The 26,477-nt window shown below is 40.8% G+C and overlaps 1 protein-coding gene across 1 annotated transcript in view; it reads left to right on the top strand.

Annotated features, from left to right (window-relative positions):
* Window positions 1–26,027, top strand: part of MET (MET proto-oncogene, receptor tyrosine kinase) — a 117,465-nt gene extending 91,438 nt beyond the window's left edge. Inside the window, exons 13-21 of the mRNA XM_012559485.2 lie at window positions 1,869–2,025; window positions 2,230–2,370; window positions 5,408–5,638; window positions 8,978–9,058; window positions 10,944–11,125; window positions 14,382–14,491; window positions 15,927–16,092; window positions 25,573–25,709; window positions 25,817–26,027. Coding sequence (XP_012414939.1) covers window positions 1,869–2,025; window positions 2,230–2,370; window positions 5,408–5,638; window positions 8,978–9,058; window positions 10,944–11,125; window positions 14,382–14,491; window positions 15,927–16,092; window positions 25,573–25,709; window positions 25,817–26,027 — 1,416 coding nt within the window. The remainder of the gene's footprint in view (window positions 1–1,868; window positions 2,026–2,229; window positions 2,371–5,407; window positions 5,639–8,977; window positions 9,059–10,943; window positions 11,126–14,381; window positions 14,492–15,926; window positions 16,093–25,572; window positions 25,710–25,816) is intronic.
* Window positions 26,028–26,477: the final 450 nt, after the last annotated feature.

The raw sequence follows: 26,477 nt of genomic DNA, 5'->3' as shown, positions 1-26,477 counted from the left end.
TTGGCTCATCAACTCAGCCTCAACTCCTAGTTGTAATTTTAGAAATAGTGAGTTTTTGTCATACTAGCTCCTTCCCAAAGTCCCTCAGCAGTACAAACAGTTAAGGCACTCAGCTGCTAACCAAAAGATGGGTGGTTTGAGTCTACCCAGAGGTACCTCAAAAGAAAGGCCTGGTGATCTACTTCTGAAAATCAGCCACTGAAAACCTCATGGAGCACAGTTCTACCCAACACTCACAGGGTTGCCATGAGCAGAATCAACTTGATGGCAACTGGTTTTATCTCCTTCCCAAGCATCAGAAGGTAGATCTCAAAAATTGCCGCTACCCACACCTCCTTTCCATCATACTTCACTCCTGCTAAAATTTGCCATAATTATCAGGAGAGACAAGGACACATCTAAGTGTGTCCCCTCCCCTAGAAGGCCAGAACCAGCATCCTTCTGTCTTCCACAGTGATCACTAATGCATGGAACCCCATAAGTAAAAGAATATGTATGCACTGAACAAATTAAATAACAATTAAACTGTTATAGTGGCTTTTTTGACATGAACAGTTCAGTCAGATAACCTAGAACTAGAATGAGTGCAGTGGAACCCAGGTGGAACAAGAGGTTTGCAATAGACTGCTAACCTAAAGGCTGGCAGTTCGAACCCACTCTGTGGCTCCACAGAAGAAAGGCCTGGTGAACTGCTTCAGTAAAGATTACAGCCAAGAAAACCCTATGGAACAGTTCTGGTCTGTAACACATGGGGTTTCCATGAGTGAGAATCAACTCAGCAGAAACACTGATTTTTAAAGGGTTCCCGAAGTCTTCTAAAAAATTGTGAAGTGGAAAAGTACCAGAAACTTAGAAAGTCTAAAACTGCATCATGAGATCAGAGTTTGGAACCATAAACCCTAAAAATCATAAAATGTTGCAGCTGGAAGGGACCCCAGAGACGACTTCTAGGTGTCAAAATGGAAATAAAAATATCCCGAGACCTTATTATCCCATAATAATATGATTATTTATCTCCTATGGGAAGTCTCCTCTGCCTTCTCTCTCCCTCCCCTCCCCCAGGATAAAATTAATGTCCCATTGGCTCTGTTTCTTGCTATTTATTCATACTTCTATGGCACATATCACATTTTACTGTAATTATTTATTTATGTGTCTGTTTCTCCTTTTATACTCCATATCCTCAAGATTAGGGACTGTTACTTATTTATCTTTCTACCCCTAATAACCAGTTGCTGTCAAGTCGATTCCGACTCATGGCGAACCCCCGTGTCAGAGTAGAACTGTGCTCCATGGGGGTTTCAAGGGGCCTTGGTGGCACAGTGGTTAAAGAGCTATGACTGCTAACCAAAAGGTAAGCAGTTGGAATCCACCAGCTGCTCCTTGGAAACGCTGTGGGGCAGTTCTGCTCTGTCCTGTAGGGTCACTATGAGTTGGAATTGACTCGATTGTAACAGGTTTGGTTTTTTTTTTATTTTTCAGAAGTAGATTGCCAGGCCTTTCTTTCAAGGCACCTTTGGGTGGACTTGAACCTCCAACTTTCCAGTTAGCACCCGAGCATGTTAACCATTTGCACTACCCAGGGGCTCCTTACCCCTAATACCTAATTATTAATCCAAATGACTGAGTAGTATATAATGCCAGAGGCTAAACCAAAATACTTTGGGATTTAGTACCCGCTAATTACTGGAACACTGAGGCAGAATTGAGGAATGTCTTATTATTCTGAAGGCAGTTATGCCACTTCTTGAAGGGTAATAACCAGGTGGTATTTTTGTCACCAAGAGAAAGTGATTAATCCTGTGTGCTATATTGTGTAACTATCCATCACGGCTAAATTCTGACTTTTCATTATCTGTCATTTTTAGTGGAAGCAAGCAGTTTCTTCAACTGTCCTTGGAAAAGTTATAGTTCAACCAGATCAGAATTTCACAGGATTGATCGTTGGTGTTGTCTTAATATCAGTAATACTCTTATTATTACTTGGGCTTTTCCTGTGGCTGAAAAAGAGAAAGCAACTTAAAGGTGCATTTTTATTTTATTATTGCTTATTTTAAGAAGTTACCTTAAGAATATGGTCATTACTTATAGTGTAAAATTGTCATAGATGTGGGTATGCTGTCTTATATGTGATCCATAAAACCATGAGTTCTTGACACTGGGTCAAGGTCTTCTGGGACCCATGATAGCCAAGTCTTTAACAAGCTCTTTCTTTCTCTCTGTTTTAAGATCTGGGCAGTGAATTAGTTCGCTATGATGCAAGAGTACACACTCCTCATTTGGATAGGCTTGTAAGTGCCCGAAGTGTAAGCCCAACTACAGAAATGGTTTCAAATGAATCTGTAGACTACCGAGCTACTTTTCCAGAAGGTATATTTCAGTTTATTGTTCTGAGAAATACCTATACATATTCCTCAGTGGGTTATGGCGTTGGTATCTATTTTTTGTTTTTTGCCTTTATATTTTTATAAAAATACAAAAGAAGTATTTACCTCTTCTCTGGCCAAAGAAGTATTTAAATTGGCACAGAATTACATGGCTCATTTTAAAATGGGCCCATGTATATTATATTTTTAGAGTCTTTAAGCTCTCTTCTCATAAAAAGGTTAATTTTAAACTCGTTTGAGCAACTGTAACTTGTTCAATCATCTGAGTGCAATGTTAAGAAATTGTGAAACTCTTTAACAACCCAGGAAGAGTTAAGATACGAAACTTATGCTTATCTGAATATAAATTGACACTGCTACGTTTTTTACCTGTTGAACCCCAAACATTTACATTATACCTTTAGTACTCCTTCGAAGCATTCTCAATGAACTTTCAGTACATAGCCTTTTACCCACAGCATTCTGGGACTCGAATACATTTTGAACCTTATCCAAGAAAAACCTTCAATTATACTATTAAAAAAGGGAGGGAGGCTTGGCCAAACATCGTCTGCTTTGCAGAACACTAGAGCCAAATAATGATCAGGTTAACTGGAGCATTTCGCATTGTTTCATTTAAAGTCTCCTGGTAAAAGCAAAATGTCTGCATTGTATCAGCCCCATTATCTTTAGAAGTTACAGGACGTGAGTCAAGTACAAGCATTTCCCTGGTTGAATATTTACCATTGGACAAATAAAGTGAGTCACAGACAGTTGAGGATACTGGAAAAGTTAGAAGTTGCTCATCAAAACAAGAACAACGAAGCACTTCACATTTTAACTTTTTCAACACTTAACTGCCTCTTATTTTTGAAAGTTGTTAGTTCTACAGGGATATATGTTGTAAATATTGTCTTTGCCCACATGTCTCCATTTACCTTTAAAAAGCTGTGCCCTTAAAAACATGAACAAATCAAATCCAGTTTATTGTTCTGAAATTTAGATCTATTCATTACGTTATATTCACATATAATAGCTCTAAGCTGAAATAACTAAAATTCACATATATATTTTTTTAAATCTTACCTAACCTTTAAACTTCTGGCTCACCAAACTTCTCTCATCATTGCTAAGACACTTGAGTTTCATCTCTTTTCTAAATTGACCCTACTCTCTGGAGACATGGAAAGTTAAAATAGGCAAAAGAGGGCATGCAGAGAAAACAATGAGGGAAACACAGCCAGCAGCTGATGAAGAGGCAACTGCAGAGCTTGTCTCTTTACCTGGTGGGGACAGCCTTCTCATCAGTCTTTTTATGTAGACCTAGAATTCTCCATGGTAATATACCAGGGCCACACACTGATGGTTTAGATTGGTTTGTGTGCATGTTTTAACTGAGCTGAAGGGTCAAGCAGGACTTCCATGCCACAAGACTTTTCTGAGTCTCACCGAGGATGTCCTCCATCTCTGCACCATTGAGAACTTAGAACCCTGATCTCCAGGTGCAAAGGACTGGGAAGTGATGATGAAGGAACTGCACTTGGTGTGGCTTATTTGCATTTTCAGTCCCTTTGGAAAGGTTTAGAGAACGTGACTTCTTGGGATTCAAGGAACAGGCACCCAGCTAGGCTCCCTCCCTCCCTCCCTCACCCACCTTACATTTTATTTTCTTACCTGACGTTCTGTAGCTTTCATTTAAGGAAGGTTGCAGCTCATGTATTTCCAGCCAGTGACTGCTCTGACAATAGGGGGTCCCAGATGCTTTTCTGGAACTGCCATTGATATTTACTGCCCTAGCCAAGCTGACTTTTTATTAACCAAAATGCCCACTGTGGAAAATACTAAAATGATTAAGTGGGGCTAGAGATGGTTAACTATCTCCTTATGCCCCTCTCAAGTTCTGATTTCCCTGCTCAATTGGAAACAAACGGTATTATCTGTTGGTGCCAGTAGGGACCTCTCCCATGATCCCCTCCACCTCCTCACGTTATATACTAGTGTATATCAACACCCTACCTAATCTCTCTTCAAGTCAGTCACTGCTGTGATGTCCTTTCCTTGACAGCTATGGATTCCTGGTGGAAGGGGCAAAGCAACTAGTGGCTTCTCTGCCCTATTTGGTGTCAATTCACTACCACCACCATAATTCCTTACCCATGGTGGAGGTACCAAATCTTCAAAGAGATGAAAAGGCTACTCCTTGCAAAAGAAAACCTTGCCTGCATCTCTTACAGAGGTTAGGTTGTAAAGATCAACCTATAAAGAATGCCCACCACTTTCCAAGTGCCCTTAATGAAGCTATGGGCACATCACACTAACCCAATTCTAACCTGCCTTCTCCAAACAGGTATAACACTATCTGGTACCATCACCACACGATGGAGAATTTATCACTATGTGAAACGCCTTCAGTTCTAGCAATCTAGCCATTATATATTTCTAACCCTGTTTATCTAGTTAGCTAGCTATGTATGTATATTTCACTCTATATATTTTTCCTTGGCCAAGAATCCATATAGGTTTTGAGCAATACTGATTAATTCCATTAATAAACACTAGTCTCTCAGGAGGCCTTGCTTTCATTTCCTTATATTGAGCTGTATTTTTGTTGGACAAGGCCGTTGTTAGGCCACCTTGTAGCTTCCCATTTTTAAGAATATACTGTATTCAGATAAACCTCAACCCTGGCTTTTTCCTGTTTATAAAAAGTGAAAGTTCTAAGGAAATGTAGAGGATACACTTTCAAAATTAATGCTTAGTCTACTTAAAAGAAATTTTACAAATATTTTTAACAACACTTGTATATATAAGCCAGTATATTTTTCCCAATTAAGCCAGTATATTTTTCCCAAATTACTATCTTTTTTCATTAAGCCAGTTCCTTTGTAAAGGCTCTTGCTAGCCTCATTCAGTAATGTAACCGCCAGTTCCTTAATTTTCAAATTTAGGTTTCATTATTAATTCAAATTGCTGCCCCTGTTGCAGTCCCCACTAAGTGAAGTCTCAGTATTATTTTCTAATAATCTCGCTTTATCTCGCAGACCAGTTTCCTAACTCATCTCAGAATGGATCATGCCGACAAGTGCGGTACCCTCTGACAGACCTGTCCCCCATTCTAACTAGTGGGGACTCTGATATCTCCAGTCCATTACTGCAAAATAGTGTCCACATTGACCTCAGCGCTCTAAATCCAGAGCTGGTCCAAGCAGTCCAGCATGTCGTGATTGGGCCAAGCAGCCTGATTGTGCATTTCAATGAAGTCATAGGAAGAGGTAAGTATTTCCACCCAGCCTTTTGTTAAATAACAGTTTCCCAGTAAGCATTTTATCTTCTGCCTTTGCAGATTAGGAATTTAGACAATGGTGAAAGCCACTGACAGAGCAGTGATAACAAGCGTGCTTGATTTCTGTTCTCAGAAATGCAGCCCTGGCGTTAGTTTGCGATTTTTTCCCCCACAACTGTCGCCCTAAGATACCCTTTGAACTTGGAATTGAAGCTATTTCTGCAGGTCACCTTTCAGCCAAGTAATAGATTGGCTTATAAAATAAACAATATCACCTGTGAGTAATGTGCTCCCTTAAACAATTAACTATATGAGACTAAGTGGTCGACAGTTACTCAAAAGCAAAGATGAGAAGGCAAGGAGGGGAAGGGAAGCTAGACCAAGGGAAACAGAACAAACAGAATGGAAATAATGAGAATGCTGACACATTGTAAAAGTCATAAGCAATGGCACGGAACAATTTGTATAAAAATTGTTAAAGGGGAACCTAATTTGCTGTATAAACTTTCACCTAGAACACAATAAAATATTATTTAAAAAAATAAAAGAAATGCAGCCTTGCACATCCTACTCATAGGGCCTTGCCCCTGTGCAGTCGGGTAATTTGATAATCTCCCAAACATGTTAGGAATAAATCACATTCCTTCCCTACCTTTTTCACAATGGTAACTCTAGTTTCTTGGAAAGTGCCATGTGTTCCCTTTTAAAAATCATTCTTAAATTCCAGTATTTTCCCTCATATCTCCCTCCAGTCTTTCTTTACCCTGAGAACTGTGGCTGACTCTGCAGTCCTGGTTTATAGCAGTTTGTGCACTGCTGGACAGCATCAGAAGGCAGGGAATTTATAGCATTCCCATGATGTGAAGCGGCATGTATCATCTCTATAAAGCACCCTCATTTCTTTACACAGGGAGAAAGGAATATTTGTAATAAGCCCTCTAGAGCAGCAGTTAACAGCTAGCATAAACAGTATTTGAGGAAATATTTAACAGGAAAAGAAACCAACCAGAAGGGAAAGCTGTAGCTAGGAAATGAACTCTACTCTTCCCTTTTCCTTCTAAAAAGCTTTTACCCTTAATACTGAATGGCCCCTGATCTCTTTTATTCTGTGCGTGCTGCCAGGGGTAGCACAGCATCTGCCAGCATGATGCCCAAGAAGCCGATGGGACGATTTGCCTTCTGTGAACACGAGGTCTTTTTGTTTTCCTGTGGTCACAGCCACACATTCCTCCACCACACTCTCCAGATCTCACCTTTAACACACTTCTCCTTCACTAATACAGGGTCACTGTTAATAAACAGTTTTCCATGTCTGACATCGGAGTAATATATGGATCCATTACCAACCTGTAAATCTCACTAATTGCACCAATTTTAGGGTGCATGACCTCACTAATTACATTCTAATCCTACACATTGTAAAATTAGAATTTTTTGGGTTTGGATCACGAAAGGTGCAATGATGACAATTATTCCTTAATGATCTTCTTCTTAGAAATATTAACTATAATTTATTTATATGTGTTTCCCCAGTAAAATGTGAGCACTCAAGAGCAGAGATCTCATTTTATTCATATTGCATTACAAGAGGGTAGCCCAGTGCTTGACACACATACCCCAGGCACTCAGGGAGTCTTGGCTGGTTGGCTGGATTAATGAATGAATGACTTACACAGCTATCAGGCATTTGGCACCTCTGGGGAAAATTATTGCCACTGGGTAGAAGGCTGCCATTGGGAAAGTGATGAGGCTAAGGCCAGAGAGAACTGCATGAAATGAGTCAGAGTGAATTTGCTTCATATGGGCAACTGCCTTTCTACTTCTGCCAACCTGGATTATGTATTAAACAGTTAGTAATGGGGGAAATCCTTATTCTATAATGCTAGTCTTATTTCTAATAGTAACATTTTTTATTTCATCTCAGTATATTAGAATATAGGGAGGTTAGTTTCTTATATTTCTTCATCTGAGTAAAACTTTACTTTCATATTTAAAAGGTATTAATCGCTAAAAATAATAAATTTCTTTTATGAGACAGTTGTTAGTCCTGTTTTTAGAGGTCCCACTGGGGTTGGCTATTTTATTATACACCCATTGCTCACTTATCGACAAGGTTAGGTTCCAAAGACCAGGTCATTATGCAAAAATTGGTGTTATGCAGAAATGGATGACCACATCAGCTCACAAAATGAGGGATGATATTATATAACTGCTAAATTACATCATTACATAACTGCCAAATCACTGAGAATCATAGCCCAGCCAAGTTGACACATAACCATCACAGCCAGCGTTACTCTCGCCTTGGACCTCGGCGCTCGTTACTGCCAGATGTATGTCGTTAATGTGCATAGTAGTCAGATAGATTCTTTACGGTTGTTGTAAATGCGAAATGTCAGATAACAAGATAGTCGATAAGTAAGGAGTAGGTGTATTAGCCTTTAATAGCAGTCATATCACTTACATTTTTTACCATGTATTAAAGAATCATATTGCTTATATTTTTGGGTGATAGGTAGGTAATCATCTACATACATTCACAAACACACATACACACATAGTTGAATTCTTAATCAGAAAGTATGAAAAATAATGTACTTTTTTTACCATATAGAAAATTAAAGGAGATGAAGATCATAAAGGGTTTAATAAATAATCATTGTGTAATTAAATGGTTAAGTGCTAGACTACTAGACAAAAGGTTGGTGTTTCGAACACACCCAGAGGCACTTCGGAGAACAGGTCTGGTGACCTGCTTCCAACAGATCACCCAATGGAGTGCAGTTCTACTCTGCACACATGGGGTCACCATGAGTCAGAATAGATTCCACAGCAACTAACAACAACGATGAAAAGTAATGCCTCACCTAGCTATACAATGGAATATTACTCAGCCATTAAGAGAAGTAAAGTTTCGATACGTGCTACAGCATGGATGAATCTTGCATTATGCAGAGTAAATTAAGTCAGACACAGAAGGGCAGATCTTACATGATCCCACTTACGTGAAATATCCAGAATAGGCAAATTCATAGAGACAAAAGTTTATTAGTGGTTAGCAGGGGCTGAGGAAGGGGCAAGTGGGGAGTTATTGCTTAAGGTGTACTGAGTGTCTGTTTAGAGGGATGAAAAACATTTGGAAATGGATAGTGGTGATGGTTGCACAACATGGTGAATGTAATTCATGTCCCTGAATCGTGCCCTTTAAAATGGTTAAAATGGCAAATGTTTTGTTATATATATTTTACCACAATATTAAAAAAACAAATGTAAAAAAGAAAATAAAAACAAGTAATGCAACACTAACCAAGTTCCCTCTTTGACACAGGGCATTTTGGGTGTGTTTATCATGGGACTTTGTTGGACAGTCATGACAAGAAAATCCACTGTGCTGTGAAATCCTTGAATAGTAAGTTCCATTGTATTTAGCAGTGGAGTACACTTTTGTGGTTTGCAAACTAATAAATAGTTTATAATAAAATGTTGATGTTCACTTTCCCTTGAGGAATACTCAGCTACTGCTGGAATTATGGCTCTCACTCTGGAAACTTGTTTGGTCTAAACTCTTACTGAAATGTTTCCTCTGAAATTATCCCTCAGAGCCCTCACAAGTAAGGGTGTAGGAAAAATGAGGTTTTTGGATGAGCTGAGTATCTTTTAACTGTTTGGCTTATATTTGTTTTGCAAGTGACATTTCTGGAAACTATTGGAAGCATGTTGGCACATACAGTAGTAATGACTCATTTTGCCCAGAGGCATTACTATAATTATTTTTTAACCACAACCCCTATTAAAAAGATAAAATATGAAATAAGACAAACAGGAGAAAAATATGTGGGCATAAAACTGAAAACTGGTAAGTGTGGTAGTACCTCATTTATCTGCATTTTTGGGGAATGAGGTATTCCACATAAGTGAATTTCCTAAATAACTGAAGCTTACCCCCTTTTGATGGTAAAACATTTTTTTATAAATTGTAGCTGTTATTGAGAAAATCTTTTAAATGAATTGCATACTCTGTTTAAGAAAGAGGGAATGCTTCAAAGCATAAACGAAGTCTTTATTGATGACCCAGAGCTATAATTATGGCCATAAATTACTATATTGTACAACCCAGTGGACTCCATTTACTAGCGTTTTCCTGTCTCCACCTATGCTAACAGGTCTCCCACATGAAGTCAGTGTGCTTGCTTTTTCCACCGTTTCTAAATTTCTGCTCATAGTGTGCAGCAGCCTAAAAACGTTAATGACGTTAACAAGTTTGTGTAACTTGGAATTAGTAAGCTTTAAATACACAAGTGGAAAATTTTCCTGTAAGATACATTATTGCCAGAACTATTTCAGCCTTTCTTTATATAAATCTCCTTGCTAAGCACTGTTCTTACATGATTGATTTTGTTGGAAATCTGACCACAAGGTAATTAAAGGGACCGTCTATATGACATCTAACTACAAACTGAGATGGATTAAGTATGACTGTCAATAAATTTGCCTCAAGAAAGAACAACGCTCTGCCAATCATATTCAGGACAACCGTAACGCTGAGAAATCTTTATCTGTCCCTTGTCTGCCTTGATATCTACTTGATCCATATGGACCTCCAGTGGCTCTTCTGAGTACAGAATACATTGCATTTGTACAAGAACATCAGTGCTATTACTATCACCAGAGAGTAACTGGTCAGATTAATAAATCGAAATTGGTTGACTGTTCATCAGTCCTGACTAGTATCAGTCCCCAGGTATTGCTATCTGGAAACGATTAGAAACAATTTTAACCACAACAGCAAATCTATTTAGATACCATATGGTGATGAGTCTCCAAATTGTCCAATCCACAGGTTGGCAAACAATCACCCACTGCCTATTTTCACAAATAAAGTTTCCTGGACACAACCGTGTATTGTCCAGGGTTGCTTTCGTTCTGCAATGGCAGAATTGAATAGTTGCAACAAAGGTCGTATGGCCTGCAAAGCCAAAAATATTGACTATTTGGCTTTTTACAGAAAAAAATAGGTTTTCCCTAGACAATCACTACAGAAATGGACTAGCCTGCTTCCCTGTCGCCTTCCTGTATTGGACAAAGTGTGGTGCTGTGTAAAAGAAACTTATCGCTAGACTCTGTCTTGATGGAGATGGGTATAGGCGGTGACCTGAAAGGCACAGTGCAGGGTGACATCATTCACTCAGATGTACTGTAAAAAAGGCACTCTGAAGATGAGATCTCAGGATAATATTTAGCCCTATGGTTTTATTTCATAATAAAACTAATATTTCCACCTCTGGATTTCTCAGGAATCACTGACATAGGAGAAGTTTCCCAGTTTCTGACTGAGGGAATCATCATGAAAGATTTTAGCCATCCCAATGTTCTCTCGCTCTTGGGAATCTGCCTTCGAAGTGAGGGGTCTCCTCTGGTGGTCCTACCATATATGAAACATGGAGATCTTCGAAATTTCATTAGAAATGAGACTCATGTAAGTATATTACCAAGATTACTAACTGGCGAACTAGCTGTAAATTTACCAGCCAACCTTTTAAAATATGTCTGCCTTGAACCCTTGTAAAAGTTGGCATCATTGAAATGTGTGGAGGCTGACTCAATCCACTTGTACTTCAGAATCCTGTCTTGGTGGAAAAATAGGGATACGTAGATGGCGACAGCAATTCTGTCCCGCAAGTAGCCTTGCTCTACCTTATAAGTACGTTTAGTCATCCTTGAGTGTCTGCTATGTGCCAGAAATGCATCCTTGAGTGTCTGCTATGTGCCAGAAATTGAGCACAGCACAGGAAAAACAGAGGCAGAGCCAGCCTCAGCCCACATGGAGTTTTAACCCTACAAAGGAAGACACTAAACTGTTAATTACAAATGAGCCACGTACTATTCCTCAAACTTGCCACGCACTCTCCTACCACGGGACCTTTGCATGTGCTGTTCCCTCCGCCTGGAACACCCTTCCCCCAAATATCCACCTACCTCCTCTCCTTCAGCTTTTTGCCCTAATGTCAACTTCACAATGAGGCTTTCCTGACCTATTTAAAATTGCAACTGACCAACCCCACCCCCAGGCCTTCAGGGTGTCTCTTTCCTGCTTTATTTTCCTTCACCACACTTATTCTCATCTGAGACACTAGGCATGCACGCTACAGTACTGTGGCTACAGGCCACATGTGAAGTGTTACGAGTCCAAATTGTGATGTGCAATAAGTGTAGAATACATGCCAGATTTTGAATATTTAGTATTAAAAAAGAAAGAAGGTGAACTATATCATGAATAATCATTTATATTGCTTACTTATTGAAATGATAATATTTTGGATATGTTGGGTATGTTGGGTTGAAATATATATTAGGAAAATTAATGTCACCTGTTTCTTTTTACTTTTTATGTGGCTACTAGAAAGGTTTAAATTACATATGTAGCTTCCGTCATATTTCTATTGGACAGTGCTGTACTAGACAATAAACAAATAATAACTATATATGTGTGTAGGTATACACCCCCACACATCCCATTAGAATGCAAGCTTATGAGAGTGGGGATTTTTCTGTGTTTTGTTCACTTCTGTAGCTGCAATACTGAAAATAGTGTTCGGTGTCTAGGCCCTCAGTAAATATTTGCTGAATGCATGAGCTCAGTGTTACAAAAGAGGTTCTTAGGCTCTTGCAAGTAGTTTTCTTAGTTGACATTTATACCGGGACCTAAAGGGTGAACAAGCATTGGCCAGGCCAGGGAAGGCAGAGGGAGGAGCTTCAGGCTCTTTCTAGGCCCCTCCTGCCTGGGTCTCTCTCTGTAGGAGCTAATGGACTAACTTTACTCTTGATCAGAAACAACTTTGTAAACATGGGGTCAAATTCCTCAGAGAAAATAAGCTATAGAAATGTAAATAAATATTTTGTGCTCGGCCAGAAGGTTCAGATAATCCCTGGCCATAGATTTTTGCAAGTCGGGTAAATTTTACAAAGCACAGAACTGCCCTGACAGACCCCAGTCTCCCACTTTGACTTTTGCCATTATCCTCTAAGTTAATTTGTTTGGATATGCTAGTTTTCTGCTTCTGGAAGCAGGTATTATTCCCCCAGGGTTAAAGCATGATACTATCCTATATCATGCCTTCCATAACCCACGGAGTTGGTACTGACACTCAGCAGTAACTTGTTGTTTGTGCCCATCAAGTCACCCCTGACTCATGAAGACCCCCTGCACAATGGAACGAAAGGCTGCCGGGTCCTGCGCCATCCCCACGATCGGTTACAGATTGCACTGTTGTGAATCCATAGGGTTTTCATTAGCTGATTTTTGGAAGTAGATTGCCAGGCTTTTCTTCCTAGGCCATCTTAGCTGGAAGTTCCACTGAAACCTGTTCAGCATCATAGCAACACCCAAGACTTCACTGGTGATGGCTGCACATGAGGTGCATTCACCAGGAATCAAAATCCCACATGGGAGTCAGGAATACTACCACTGAACCGCCATCCCCTTGGCACTAACATAACACTAACAAAGGGAAGCTTGAAACACAAGAAACTGGCCTTTCCACATGCTGTGTGCATTAAGGGGGCTGCAGCCCTTCTTGCAGGGCCCCATGGTCTGTGTCTCTGCTTCTTAGGCTCACAGACTCCACAGTGACTGCTGGAGAAGAGACACCAGGTTCCTGATGCCACAGAGACATCTATGCAATGTTAGATATCGTGCTTATCGATGCTAAAGTCATTCCTCTGTCCATCCAGTTTTGTGGCTGGAGTTTGTGGAGAATGGGGTTTCCTCTTCTCTGAGTGGGTCCAGGCCACTGGAGTTTTGAGCTGATGCTTCAGCGTCTGTACGAGAGCTATTGTGGATTTCCATACTTTGCCAGTCAGTGTGATTGATGTCACTACAATGTGGGCTTTGGAGCCTAACAGACTTGAATTAAAATCCTGCCTGGAAACCCTGGTGGCGTTGTGGTTAAGAGCTACGGTTGCTAACCAAAAGGGCAGCAGTTTGAATCCACCAGGCACTCCTAGGAAACCCTATGGGGCACTTCTACTCTGTCCTATAGGGTCACTATGAGTTGGAATCGACTTGACGGCAACAAGTTTAGTTTTGGTTTCCACTTCTTACCATCTGTGTGTTTTGGGGTGATTTATTACCATCCTGGAAAATGGAGCCGGTAATACCTACCTTACAGGAGTGGATGAAGATTAGCCATAATATATAAAAATAACTAGCCCTAGACTTTGCATACGATGACCAACAAGTTGCCATTGAGTTGACTCCAAGTCATTGCAACTCCATGTGTGTCAGAACTGTGCTCCATAGGGTTTTCAATGGCTGATTGTTCAGAAGTAGATCGCCAGGCCTTTCTTCCAAAGCACCTCTGGGTGGACTCAGACCACCAACCTTTGGGTTAGCAGCTGAGTTCATTAACCATTTGCACCACCCAGAGACTCTTGAATACCAATACCCAACCAGTTACTATTGAGTTGATTCCAACTCATGGCGACCCCAGGTGTGTGAGAGTAGAATGTGTTCCATATGGTTTTCAGTGGCTGATTTTTTGGAAATAGATCAAAGGCCTTTCTTCCAGCGCACCTCTCGGTACAATAGGAATTTAATAAGTTGTTGATGTTATCAAAGGGGGCATAAGTTATTATTTAGACAAAATGATTCTTATAAACATTTCAGAATTCTGAGATTAGCGTTAGCACAGTATCTGTTTAGTTTATGCTTGTCCAACTCCCTTTGATTACAGAACCCAACTGTGAAAGATCTTATTGGCTTTGGTCTTCAAGTAGCCAAGGGCATGAAATATCTTGCAAGCAAAAAGTTTGTCCACAGAGACTTGGCAGCAAGAAACTGCATGTAAGTATAAGAATCTCTGTGCCCACAGTCCAAATTAAGTGACAAGGAGGAACCTGTTTCCCACTGTTCCATGCTAGTAGGGATGCTTTTTCTCTTCTTATGCAAAAGTCCTTTATTTCCATTACAGTTCCAAATTGATTTGTGAGTGCTGGGAATGTAGGTGGGGCTTTCAGGCTTCATCAGAGATTTTAAAAGGAATTCTCCACAGGGGGTCTTAGCCAGCTGCTGTATACTTTTGCTCTTCTTGGTCCTTCCCACCAGCAGCCCCCAATGTTGTGGTTTCACACCGCATTAGTGTTTGGGAGGGAAAATTTGATCTTCAGCATTTTACAGTGGAAAAAAAGAGGGCTGGTAACACAAATACCAATATATTGTAACTTCCCAAGAGTGGATCTGAAGTCAGCCTGCCTAAGCCCTACCAAAAATGGTATTTGGGAATGAATATACAAAGAACTTTATTTGTGTCTGGCTGCCTGGGCTGTATAATACAACAGTCAACAGTTTGTAATTGATTCAGTGCTTTTCCTTTGCATGGCGCTGATTCATGACTTATGGTATGTGTGAATGAAAGCACTGTGCTGTTAATTTCCTACCTTGGTTTTGGGCAAACGTGACAACATAGAGGCCTGCTCAAACAAAGGAGACCAGCCCTAGATAGAGGAAATTGATTTTTGTTGATCTTTGCTGTTTTTCTTAGATGTTTTACTACATATCCTATTTTTCCATTACTTCAGTGATGGAATATATAAATTTTATGCCCTAGCTTAGCCATCGAGGAGCCCTGGTGGTGCAACAGTTATGCACTCAGCTGCTAACCAAAAGGTGGGCCGTTCGAACCCGCCAGCCACTCTGTGGGAGAAAAGACCTAGGGATCTGCTCCCGAAAAGATTACAGCTGAGGAAACCCTATGGGGCACTTCTGCTCTGTCCTATAGGGTCGCTATCAACTTGAGTCGAAATAAACTCAACGGCACACAACAGCCTAGCCAATCAGAGAATGAAAAAAGGAAGATAACCGCTCCCTGCTATGTCTCTCCCCACAAAACTGAGTACTACTAATAAGCTGATGAGTGAAGACTGGTGATTGCTTTGCGTAGTCAGTTGGCATACTCAATTCAGCAACCAAGGGAAAGCTAGGAGGGGAGCCAGTTTTACAGTTTCCCCAGGTCTCCATTAAAGCCAAAAGGATTTTCTGAACTCTGTGTCATTATGATCCCTTTCCTGGGCCTGCTGAATTTGTAATATAAATGTCAAGCACTTTTATTCAAGAATTCCATTGTAATTTACTGTTAGTCAACAGAGGCCAGATAAAAGCACTCCTTTCAGAAGTTACAGATTTCCAGTACTGAAGTCACTTGTTCAAACCCATAGATATTTAGAATTGCTTTAAATTATTCTATTTCAACCACTGGTAATAATCTTTGTTGTTTCTGTAGGCTGGATGAAAAATTCACTGTCAAGGTTGCTGATTTTGGTCTTGCCCGGGATGTGTATGACAAAGAATACTACAGCGTACACAACAAAACCAGTGCAAAGCTGCCAGTGAAGTGGATGGCTCTAGAGAGTCTGCAGACTCAGAAGTTCACCACCAAGTCAGATGTGGTAGCGTATTGATCGTCCCTGACCTTCTCTTTTACTTTCTTTCGTTGTTGTTAGCTATCTTTGAGTCAGCCCCTAACTCATGGCGACCCCAGGCACAGTGGAAGGGAATACTTCCTGGTCCTGGGCCATCCCCATGATCAGTTGAGGATCAAACCATTGTGATCCATAGGGTTTCCATTGCCTGATTTTCAGAAGCAGATTGCCAGGTCTTTCTTCCTAGTCCATCTTAGTCTGTAAGCTCTGCTGAAACCTTTTCAGCATCATAGCAACACACAAGCCTCCACTGACGGACGGGTGATGGCTGCACTTGAGGTGCACTGGCCGGGAATTCAGCCCAGGTCTCCCACATGGAAAGTGAGAATTCTATCACTGAACCACCACTGCTTCCCATTCTCTTTTATACCCAACTTTAATTAATTTTTTTTTAAGTCAATGCTATTAATTTTGGTTTTCTTTACATGTAAAAATGGACTTGATTGTCTGACAGGCATCCATAGTATGTTTTCATAAATGTAGTCATTTATTCAAAAATAAATAAAAGGGGTACCATGCTAGGTCCTTAGGAAGCCCATAGAAGAACCAGACATGAACCTTATCCTCCAGAAGCTTTGGCTTCACAAGAAGACAAGACATGTCATCAATAACTATACACAAAGTGGACCAGGATTAGCTGTGCCCCTCGTAGACCAAGGGCAGCAGGAATTCCAGCTGGAGAAATCAAGAAGGTGGGACTGAGGCAGTTTAGCAGTGAGGGCAATTATCCTTGCACCTTGCTAGAGAAGTACCCTTCTTTGTGTGCAAAGGCCAGCCTCTTCTCAGCCCAAGCTTCAGAAGACGTGCCTGAGCATTGAGGGAGGAAAAGGCACTCACCTGGGCAGCCAGATCCAACTCACCCTTACACCTTGTAGCGGAGGCAATGTTTAAATAGGCCTTAAAGGATAGCAGGTTTGTGATTGGGCAGCTGTGAGGATGGGAGAGGGGATGACATAAGGAATACTAATCCAGGTGAGGCAAAGGGGCAAGAAGGCATAAGCATCTTTGACTTTCTAAGGAAATGATAAGTAGCAGAAGCTGCAGAGGGAAGTTATGAGAAATAAATTGAGAAAAAATATATGCACACTCTATCACAGAGGTCCTTGAAAACCACAGTAAGGAGTCTGGAATTTATTCTCTGGCATGTGGAAACACTGAAGTATAATCAGATTAGATTACAGTTTTTCCTTGTTATGTAAGATGATTTGAGAAGAGTAGAGGCAGGAAGACGAGTCAGGAGATGAAGTGAGAGGTAGAAGAGCTTGAATTAATATAGAAACTGTGAGAATGGAGAGGAAGAGATGGAAGGCTGTCAGAGGTAGAATCATTAGTGTTTAGCAATGGACTGATAGAGGTCAAAGATGAGCAAAGTTATATGCCACTGTAATAACAAATGTGTAAAGCACAGGAGCAAAAGCTGGTTTTAGAGAAAAAATGAATCTTGAACATACTGAGTTTGACTTGAGAGTGGGACATCCAGGCAGAAAGATCCAGAGGGCGATTGGGAATGTGGATCTGCAGCTTATAAAGGAGATCGAGGCTGGAAATACGCAGCTGAGAGTCCAAAAGCAGTTATTTAGAAGAACCTACATATATGAAGTGAGGAAAGAAGAGAATTTGAAAAGACAGGAGTAAGCAGAGAAGTAGAAGACCCAAGATAAGAGACTGTCATGAAAGCCAGAGGAGGAGAAAGTTTCAGGAAGAAATAGGACGGTCACCAGGGTCCACCGCTACTAAGTGCACAAGAAGGGTCTTGGAAGCTGCATAACTTGAGTGACTCAGGAATCTAGAGTGTGCTGGGTGTCGGATGGAAGGCAGAGTACACCACTCGTTCTATTCACATGTAGTAAGTTGAGAGGACTGATGTCTGGAGGTAGAGGAAGCATTGATGTTTCAGGCCTTGAGAATAACAACAGGAGTAGGGGAAAGAGCAAACAAGGTAGGCAGAAAACAGCGTTAATGGATGGCATGGACTTCAAAAGAAAAAGGGTTGGCAGATATTGAGAAAGGACAGAGAGACAAGGATCTGAGTCTCACCCTCCTCCTCAGGAGTCAGAAAGAAGGAGAGAGGGTGGCCTCTATTTTAAGAGTTTCAAAGAAATTGTCTTTAAGTGAAGAGGTGGAGGAAACATAGAATAAGTTGAGGGTGAATGGGAGTTTGCTGTCAGTAAATATGCTACAGGAGGTGGTGGAGGAATAGGGCTTGAGGATAGTGTGGATAAGATTGATAAGAGAAAGTGATAGTAGACCAATGACTGGGATCAGAGAAAGAGATGAAAGAAGTAGGTGCTAGAGAGGTAGGCTGGGGACTTCGTGATGGTGGCTGGTGAAGTCTTAAGGCAGGAAGAATTAACCCATCCTCGAAGAATATTCTGTTCATTCACACTTGATTGCTAGTCTACTATTAAGAACCAGAGCCAACCCTTACAACCCAATAATAAGAAGACAAACAACCTAATTTAAAAAAAAAAAAAATAGGCAAAAGATTTGAATAGACATTTTACCAAAGAGATGTATGATAGCTAGCTAATAAGCACCTGAAAAGATGCTCAACATCATTAGTCATTAAAGAAATGAAAACATATGTCCACACCAAGACTTGTACTTGAATGTTCACAGCAGTATTATTCATAATAGCCAAATACTAGGAGCATTGCAAAATGTCCATCAACTGTTGAATGGCTAAGCAAAATGTGCTATATCCATACAATGGAATAATAACCATTTGGCAATATAAAGGAACTACTGATGCTTGCCACACATGGGTAAACCTCAAAAACTTTATGTTAAGTGAAAGGCAGCAACCTCAAAAGATCACATGTTGAATGATCCCATTTATAGAAAGAGGCAAAACTACAGAGACAGAAAACGGTTCAGTTGTTGTCTGGGGCTGGGAGTCGGATTGACTACAAAAAGGCGTAAGAAAACTTTCTGGGATTTTGGAAGTAATCTAAAATTGGATTGTGATGATAGCTGCACAACTGTGTAAATAGACTATAAATAATCAACTGTACACTTAGAATCCATGGATTTTATAGTATAAATTACACCTCAGCCAAACTGTTTTAAAAAAGAGAACCTGATAAAAATTTGGGTGTTCAAGGCAAAAGTTGGAATTCTGAGATTTTTGACACATACCCTCCCCACACACACACACATGCCCTACCCCTACCTCCTCACAAACACACACACCACAGCACGAAGACCAGGGCTTCTCACCTAGCAGCAATCACTCAAATACTGGACTGGAAACATATAAGCGTCTACAGATATGACAGTGCTGTTTCTCTCTCCTGCTCATTGAAAGACATCATATTGTACTCCATAATGGGGGAACCTGAGTAATCCATACACAATGCTGCTTTGGCAAATGGTCATTTATTGCATGGATAAATTTGCATCAAGTTTCATTTCCATGACAGCCCAATCTTTTGAATGTTGACTTGGAGCATTTCCAAAAGCATGTAAGAAGCTGTACATATGTTAAGACCTACAAGTAAAAACTTGCCTGTCTGTATGTAGGTCTAAATGCCCAGGTGGATTTTGGCCAAAGTCTGAATACTCTTTAAGCCCATTCAAGCACAGTTGGAGTGTTACTACATTTGAAATTACTCATACCCTGTGTTGTACAGGGTTTCACACTTAGTACAAGTGCCTTCATTAAAATCAGTGTTGATTTCTCAGTTGCTCGGTCCAGCTGGCTTTGCTGTTCTCATCCTGCCTCATCATTCTGCAGCATTTAACACTGTTGACCACACCTTCCTTCTTGAAATTTCATCCCCTTTTGGCTTCTGGGACACTGCACCGTCTGGTTTTCCTCCTTGCTGTGTTTTCTTTACCCTTGACTGGGTTCTCTTCCTTCTCTCACCTCCTACATGTAGCTGTCCCCCAGGATTTTTGTCTTCAAGGTTCTGCCTCCCTCAACAATTGCAACCATTCCCATCAACAGTCACCTTTGAGTCCCCCTATCTGGATGTCTTCATCATCATCATAAATTTACCATGACCAAAGTCAAATTCTTTCCTGCCAGACCAGCAGTTCCTCACTTCTTTAATTAATGACATCACCATTGTGCAATTTACCTACACTTCACCCTTTTTAGTGTACATTCCTGCAGGTTCTGGCAAATATATACAGTTGTGCAACCACCACCACAGTCAGGATATAGAACAGTTCCATCACCCCAGAAAATGCCCTTGTGTCCCTATGTAGTTAGCCCCTGGCATCCACGGATCTGTTTTCTGTCTCTATAGTTTTACCTTTACTAGAATGCCCTGGTGGCACAGTGGTTAAGAGCTTAGTCTGCCAATCAAAAGGTTGGCAGTTCAAATCCACCAGCCGCTCCTTGGAAACCTTATGGGGCAGTTCTTCTCTATCCTATAGGGTCACTATGAGTTGGAATCAACTCGACGGCAACAGGTTTGGGTTTGGTTTTAGTTTAGAATGCCATATAAATGGAGTCATACAGTGAGTAGCATTTTGATTCTGTTCTTTTCACTTAGCATAATACATTTGAGAGTTATCTATTTTGTTGAATGTATCAGTAGGTCATTCCTTTTTATGATGAATAGTATTCCACATACTTCATTTCACATACTTTGGACATGTTATCAGGAGGGATCAGTCCCTGGAGAAGGACATCATGCTTGGTAAAGTAGAACGTCAGCAAAAAAGAGGAAGACCCTCAACAAGATGGATTGACATAGTGGCTGCAACAATGGGCTCCAGCATAACGATTGTGAGGATGGTGCAGGACCAGGCAGTGTTTCGTTTTGTTGTATATGGGGTCGCTATGAGTCAGAACCAACTCAACAGCACCTAACAACAACAACAACAGTATTCCATTGTATGATGTACCACATTTTGTTTATCCATTCACAGTTGAAGGTGATATTTGGGTTATTTTCAGTTTTAGGCGTTACCAATAAAACTGCTTTAATATTTGCTTAAAAGATTTTGCATGAACATTTTTCTCTTGAGTAGGATTACTAAGGAGTAGGATTACTAAGTCATAAGTTTATGAGAAACTGCCAAACTGTTTTCCCAAGTGGCTGTATCATGTTGTATTCCCACCAGTAATATATAAGAGTATCAGTAATTTGGCATCCTCACCAGCACCTGGTATACTCAGTGTTTTGGGATTTTAGCCATTATAATAACTTGGAGTGGGATTTCATTTTCTTTATAATTTGCATTTCTGTAGTGACTAATGATGTTGAGCATCTTTTCATGTGCTTATTTGCCATCCTTGTATTACCTTTAACTAAAGTGTCTATTCAAATCCTTTGCTTTTTTTTTTTTTAAGTTTTAGAATTTGTTTCCTAGTGTTTTTTTCTTTTAAATTAGGTGGTTTTCTTATTGGATTTTTAGAGTTCTTTATATATTGTGGATACAGGTATGTGTTATCAGATACGTGTTTTTGCAAGTATTTTCAAGTCTGTGGCTTGCCTTTTATTTTAACTGTGTCTCAGAGAGCAGTTTTTAATTTTGTTAAAAATGTTATTAGTTTATCAGTTGTTTTTTATTTTTTCTTTTTGATGTCTGGTTTTGGATTATCTTTTTAATCCTGGTTTTGATGTCATATCTCAATTTACCTACTCCTGAATGCTCAGATCTGGCCGGCGCCACTCCTCGCTTGCCTCAGCAGCAACAGCAGTCCTTCCCGTCATTTTTATAGCTTTAATGATCTCTCACATTGAACAACTGGTTTGATCTTCATCTTTGGTAAACTTAGTCAGGCAGAGATTCCACAGATGAGCTCACTGATGTGGTGCTCAGATGTTCAAAATGGCTTGACCATGTCACACAGTCAGCATGCATGGCAGAGCCATGTCTTAAAACTAAAGCTGACTTCTCATCATTCCTAATGCACACACATTGTACACCCTCTCTCTCCTGTACACACACACACACACACACACACACACACACACACACACACTCACTCCAGCTTCTCTTTTTAGTCAGCATGGTTTTTCTTCCCTTCCCTCCCTCCAGCATCCTGTCAGCCTGAAGCTGCAGGGCGAGCTTGGGATGCAGGCAGTATAGCACCTTTCCTTGGAAACCGCTTCCTCTCACCTCTACTGTCCCATAAGCCCTCCAAATCCCCTTTATACCCAGTTATAACCCAAGTCCTATAAATCCTCTGAAATTTACCCAGCTCTGCTCCATCTTTTGTGAATTTGTCTCCAGACAGACTTAAGCCTGTGCTAGAGGTTAGGGAAGCCTGATCAAGACACGTAATCGCTTCTCAGAGCCTTGGTTTCCTCCTGCCTAAAATGTCTGCAAAACCAATTGCATTACAGGACTGTTACAAGGATTAAATATGATAGTTTTGTGTTTAAAAAAAGGGAAGGTATGCCGTCTGTGCCTGGCTCATTATGCTGTTGTTGGGTGCCGTCAAGCCAATTTCAACTCATAGTGACCCCATGTGATAGAGCAGAGCTGCCCCATAGGGGCAGTAATCTAGGCTGTAACCTTCACTGGAGCAAATCACTAGGTCTTTCTTCCTCAGAGCTGGTGGGTGGGTTCACACTGACAAACTTTCAGCTCATTATATTGATAAATATTCCCTTCCACCTCCCTAACCAGAAGTTACATCTCATAGGTTTTCATGTTGCCGGTATGCAGTACCACCCCTCACCTATTCTCATTCAGAAACCTTCTAACTGGTCTCCATGGCCCCTTCTCCTTTCTGTCTTAAGCATCTTAAGTGGAGTGTTTATGGATGCAATGTCTTGGAGCAAAATCTAGGCATGTCTTCTCTCATTTAAACTATGATTGACTTCCTTTGCCCATCGATTTCAGTTTAACCCACTCAGCATTAAAAACCCGACAGCACAGCCCCAGGGCAACCTTATCACTTCATGTACTCCACATATCAAGCAAAGCGACCTATTGTACCTTGGCTCAAAAACACACTTGTGTACTCTCACCCCTGGGCCCACTCCCTCCCACACTACCACTCCCTCCATCCAGAGCACTCTGTCTGCCCTCACTTACATGTGCCTATAAAACAAATTCTCCCTGTCCTTTATGTCTCACTGCAGTGTCACTTTCTCCACGAAGCCTTCCTCAGTACCCCACTATTACCTCTTTGACATTTCACATCACTTTATACCTCTTTTATACTATTGCTTTATATTACAGTGTTATCTTACTGTTCTAAGTTACAGTTATTTGCAGAATACTCTTAACTCTGTTAATCCAGCCTCCTAAGCTGTCCAGTATGTAGGACAGTAAACTACATATATATGACCAAAAGTCAATAGATATTTGTTCAGTTGATCTAATTTTAATGCAAAGTCTGGAGCATGAAGGTTAACACAATAAAGTTGTCAGGAGTAACTTTTGACACTTTGATTTTGAAAGGCTGAAGAAGACAGCAAAGTTATCTGGGGGCGGGGTTTTCTTCTGTTTAGATCAAGGCAAACAATCAGTTCCAATTCATGGCGACCCCAAGTGTCAGAGTAGGACTGTGCTGCCTGGAGTTTTCAATGGCTGATTTTTTGGAAGTAGATCTCCAGGCCTTTCTTTTGAGCTGCCTCTGGGTAGACTCAAACCTCCAACCTTTCAGTTAGGAGCCAAGAGCATTAACCATTTGCACCACCCAGGGACTCCTGGGCAAAGGGAGAGAGCCGTTAATGGAGGTTTGTATCTTCCTAGGTTTTTCCAGTGGCAGTGTCCAAGACAGGTTTCATCCTCCTTCTCGCCGAGTATTAGAAGCTATACTTGCTAATCAGTTTTTATGTTTTCCTTCTCCGCCTGTGAGGAGCCCTGGTGGTGCAGTGGTTAAGGCACTCATCTGCTAACCAAACTGTCAGCAGTTCGAACCCACCAGCCACTCCATGGGAGACAGATGTGGCAGTCTGCTTCCATGAAGATTTACAGCCTTGGGAACCCTATGGGGCAGTTCTCCTCTGTCTTATAGGGTCGCTAGGAGTCGGAGTCGACTCAATGGCAACGGGTTTTTGGTTTACTCCACCTGTTTGTTCTGCAGTCTCCTTTCTCTCCAAGCTGTTTTTAATCAGGGCCTCATGTCTCCCCCTATGTGCTTCCTAGCTGTGAGTGACCGAGAAATGTTGTTACGTAAGAACTGATTTCCTGGGTCCTCTGCACATGGGGGACCTGCAAGCCCTCCATTGGGTCATTCTCACCTTGGCACACATCCAGGAGAGAGACTACCTATGACCTGATGTAGTCTGAGTGAAAACCAAACACCCACTGCCTTCAAGTCAGTTCTAGCTCATAGCGACCCTGTAGGACAGAGTGAAACTGCCCCATAGTGTTTCCAAGACTGTAATCTTTACAGAAGCCGACTGCCACATCTTTCTCCTGCGGAGTGGCTGGTGGGTTCGAACTGCCGATCTTTTGCTTAGCAGCCGAGCACTTAACCAGTGAGCCACCAGGGCTCCTTTCCTGAGTAGAGTGCTTTAAATCAAGAAATTGCATATTTAGTGAAGTTCAGTAGACCAAGCAAGAGCCAAGAGTCAAGAACTCTTAAATGTCTATCCCAGAGTGAGTCCAGATTTATTGGGGGTATTTTTAGCAACTGGTTTCACCTCTCCATGTCACTATGATCCTGGCTATAAAGTACTGAGTACTGATACTGATACTGATACATTTTATATTACTCGGGTATGTTCACATTTTCAAATTAAAGTTATTTTATTGACATTATTTTTCAACAGAGAGCCTTGTTCCCTAGCAGTTTTATTATTTCTGATTTTTAACATGGATTTTTTATTTATACTGGCTTAGATCTTTCCTTCTAACATTAGCACTTAGATTTGGCTACATTTCTTAATCAGTATTTACATTCATTTTGAAATCCCACAACTTTTAAATTTTTAAAGGCTTCCTTTATCTTCTTCTTTTACTAAATAGTCTAAACGTGAAAGCATTGGAAGAAAGGAGGAGAGAAGCAGGTTAGTGCTTTAATCCTACAAGGGAGAACTTGGAAAAAGCACTGTACAAATTACAGAGGCATCTTAATCATCATGTTTGCAGACTTTTTTTTTTTTTTTTTTTGATACTTTAATTTGTAATCTAAACTTTATCCACTTCTGGTTTAAACAGGTCATAAAATTCATAGCTTAGCGCAAAACAGCAATAATATTGAATATGGTAAGCCAAGTTTGGAGTCCCTGAGTGGTACAAATGGTTAACATTCTCGGCTGCTAATCAAAAAGTTGGAGGTTCATGTCCACCCAGAGGATCCTCAGAAGAAAGGCCTGGCTATCTACTTCCAAAAAATCAGCTATTGAGAACCCTGTGGAGCATAGTTCTTCTCTGACACATATGGGGTCGCCATGAGTCAGGGCCAACTCAACAGCAACTGGTTTTTTAAACCAACTTTATTTATCGAGACCTGCTGAATAAAATTGCATTTCCTGTTTGTGCGGTCATACTTCCTCACCTGGATTCTTCATTACCTTGTTTTACTAGTGGTCCTTTGGTGTGCTTCTGTGGGAATTGATGACGCGAGGAGCTCCACCTTATCCTGATGTAAACACCTTTGATATAACAGTTTACTTATTGCAAGGAAGAAGGCTCTTACAACCTGAATACTGCCCCGATGCCTTGTAAGTACAGTTCTAACAGAATCTTCTGTAGCTCTTATAGTCTTTACTTTTACAGAAATGCTTGCCTTCAAGGGGTCTTTCACAGCATTTCTCTTTTTCTGAAACAGGTACGAAGTGATGCTAAAATGCTGGCACCCTAAAGCTGAAATGCGTCCATCCTTTTCTGAACTGGTGTCCCGGATATCAGCAATATTCTCTACTTTCATCGGGGAGCACTATGTCCACGTGAACGCTACTTATGTGAATGTGAAATGTGTCGCTCCATATCCTTCTCTCTTGTCGTCACAAGATAATGTGGATGACGAGGTGGACACATGATGGCGATGCCACCCCTTCTGAGGAACATCATAGTAATAGTTCAAACAACAGTCCATACTTGGTCCATTATTTTTTTTCACTGCCTGGCTTTTTTAAGGCCGTCAGATATTTTTTGCTTTGGCCAAAATTGCACTATGATAGGATTTTATATTGTTATTTAAAATGACTGGATTTTCTCATCTGACAAAGCATCTGAATCAGCCAATGGAACTGGAGGCTGGGTCCCACAGGCCAGGACTCAACAGCAACACTGCTGCTGTGATGATGCTCCCGTCACAATGGAGGCCAAAACATGGATTCCATGTTGAAATGTGTATAACTGGAAAATCAAAAAAATCAAGGCCCCACCTGATTTTCTATGGGGAACTGAGGCAATGAATTTTGAATTCTTGGTCACAAAAATTCAGAAGAGGTGGCGATGTCCAGGACGGACCCGGCAGCCTATGGACC

The sequence above is a fragment of the Trichechus manatus genome, unplaced genomic scaffold, assembly GCF_000243295.1.
Source record: "Trichechus manatus latirostris isolate Lorelei unplaced genomic scaffold, TriManLat1.0 scaffold00251, whole genome shotgun sequence".
NCBI lineage: Eukaryota > Metazoa > Chordata > Mammalia > Sirenia > Trichechidae > Trichechus > Trichechus manatus.
This window is presented reverse-complemented; position numbering and strand designations above follow the sequence as displayed.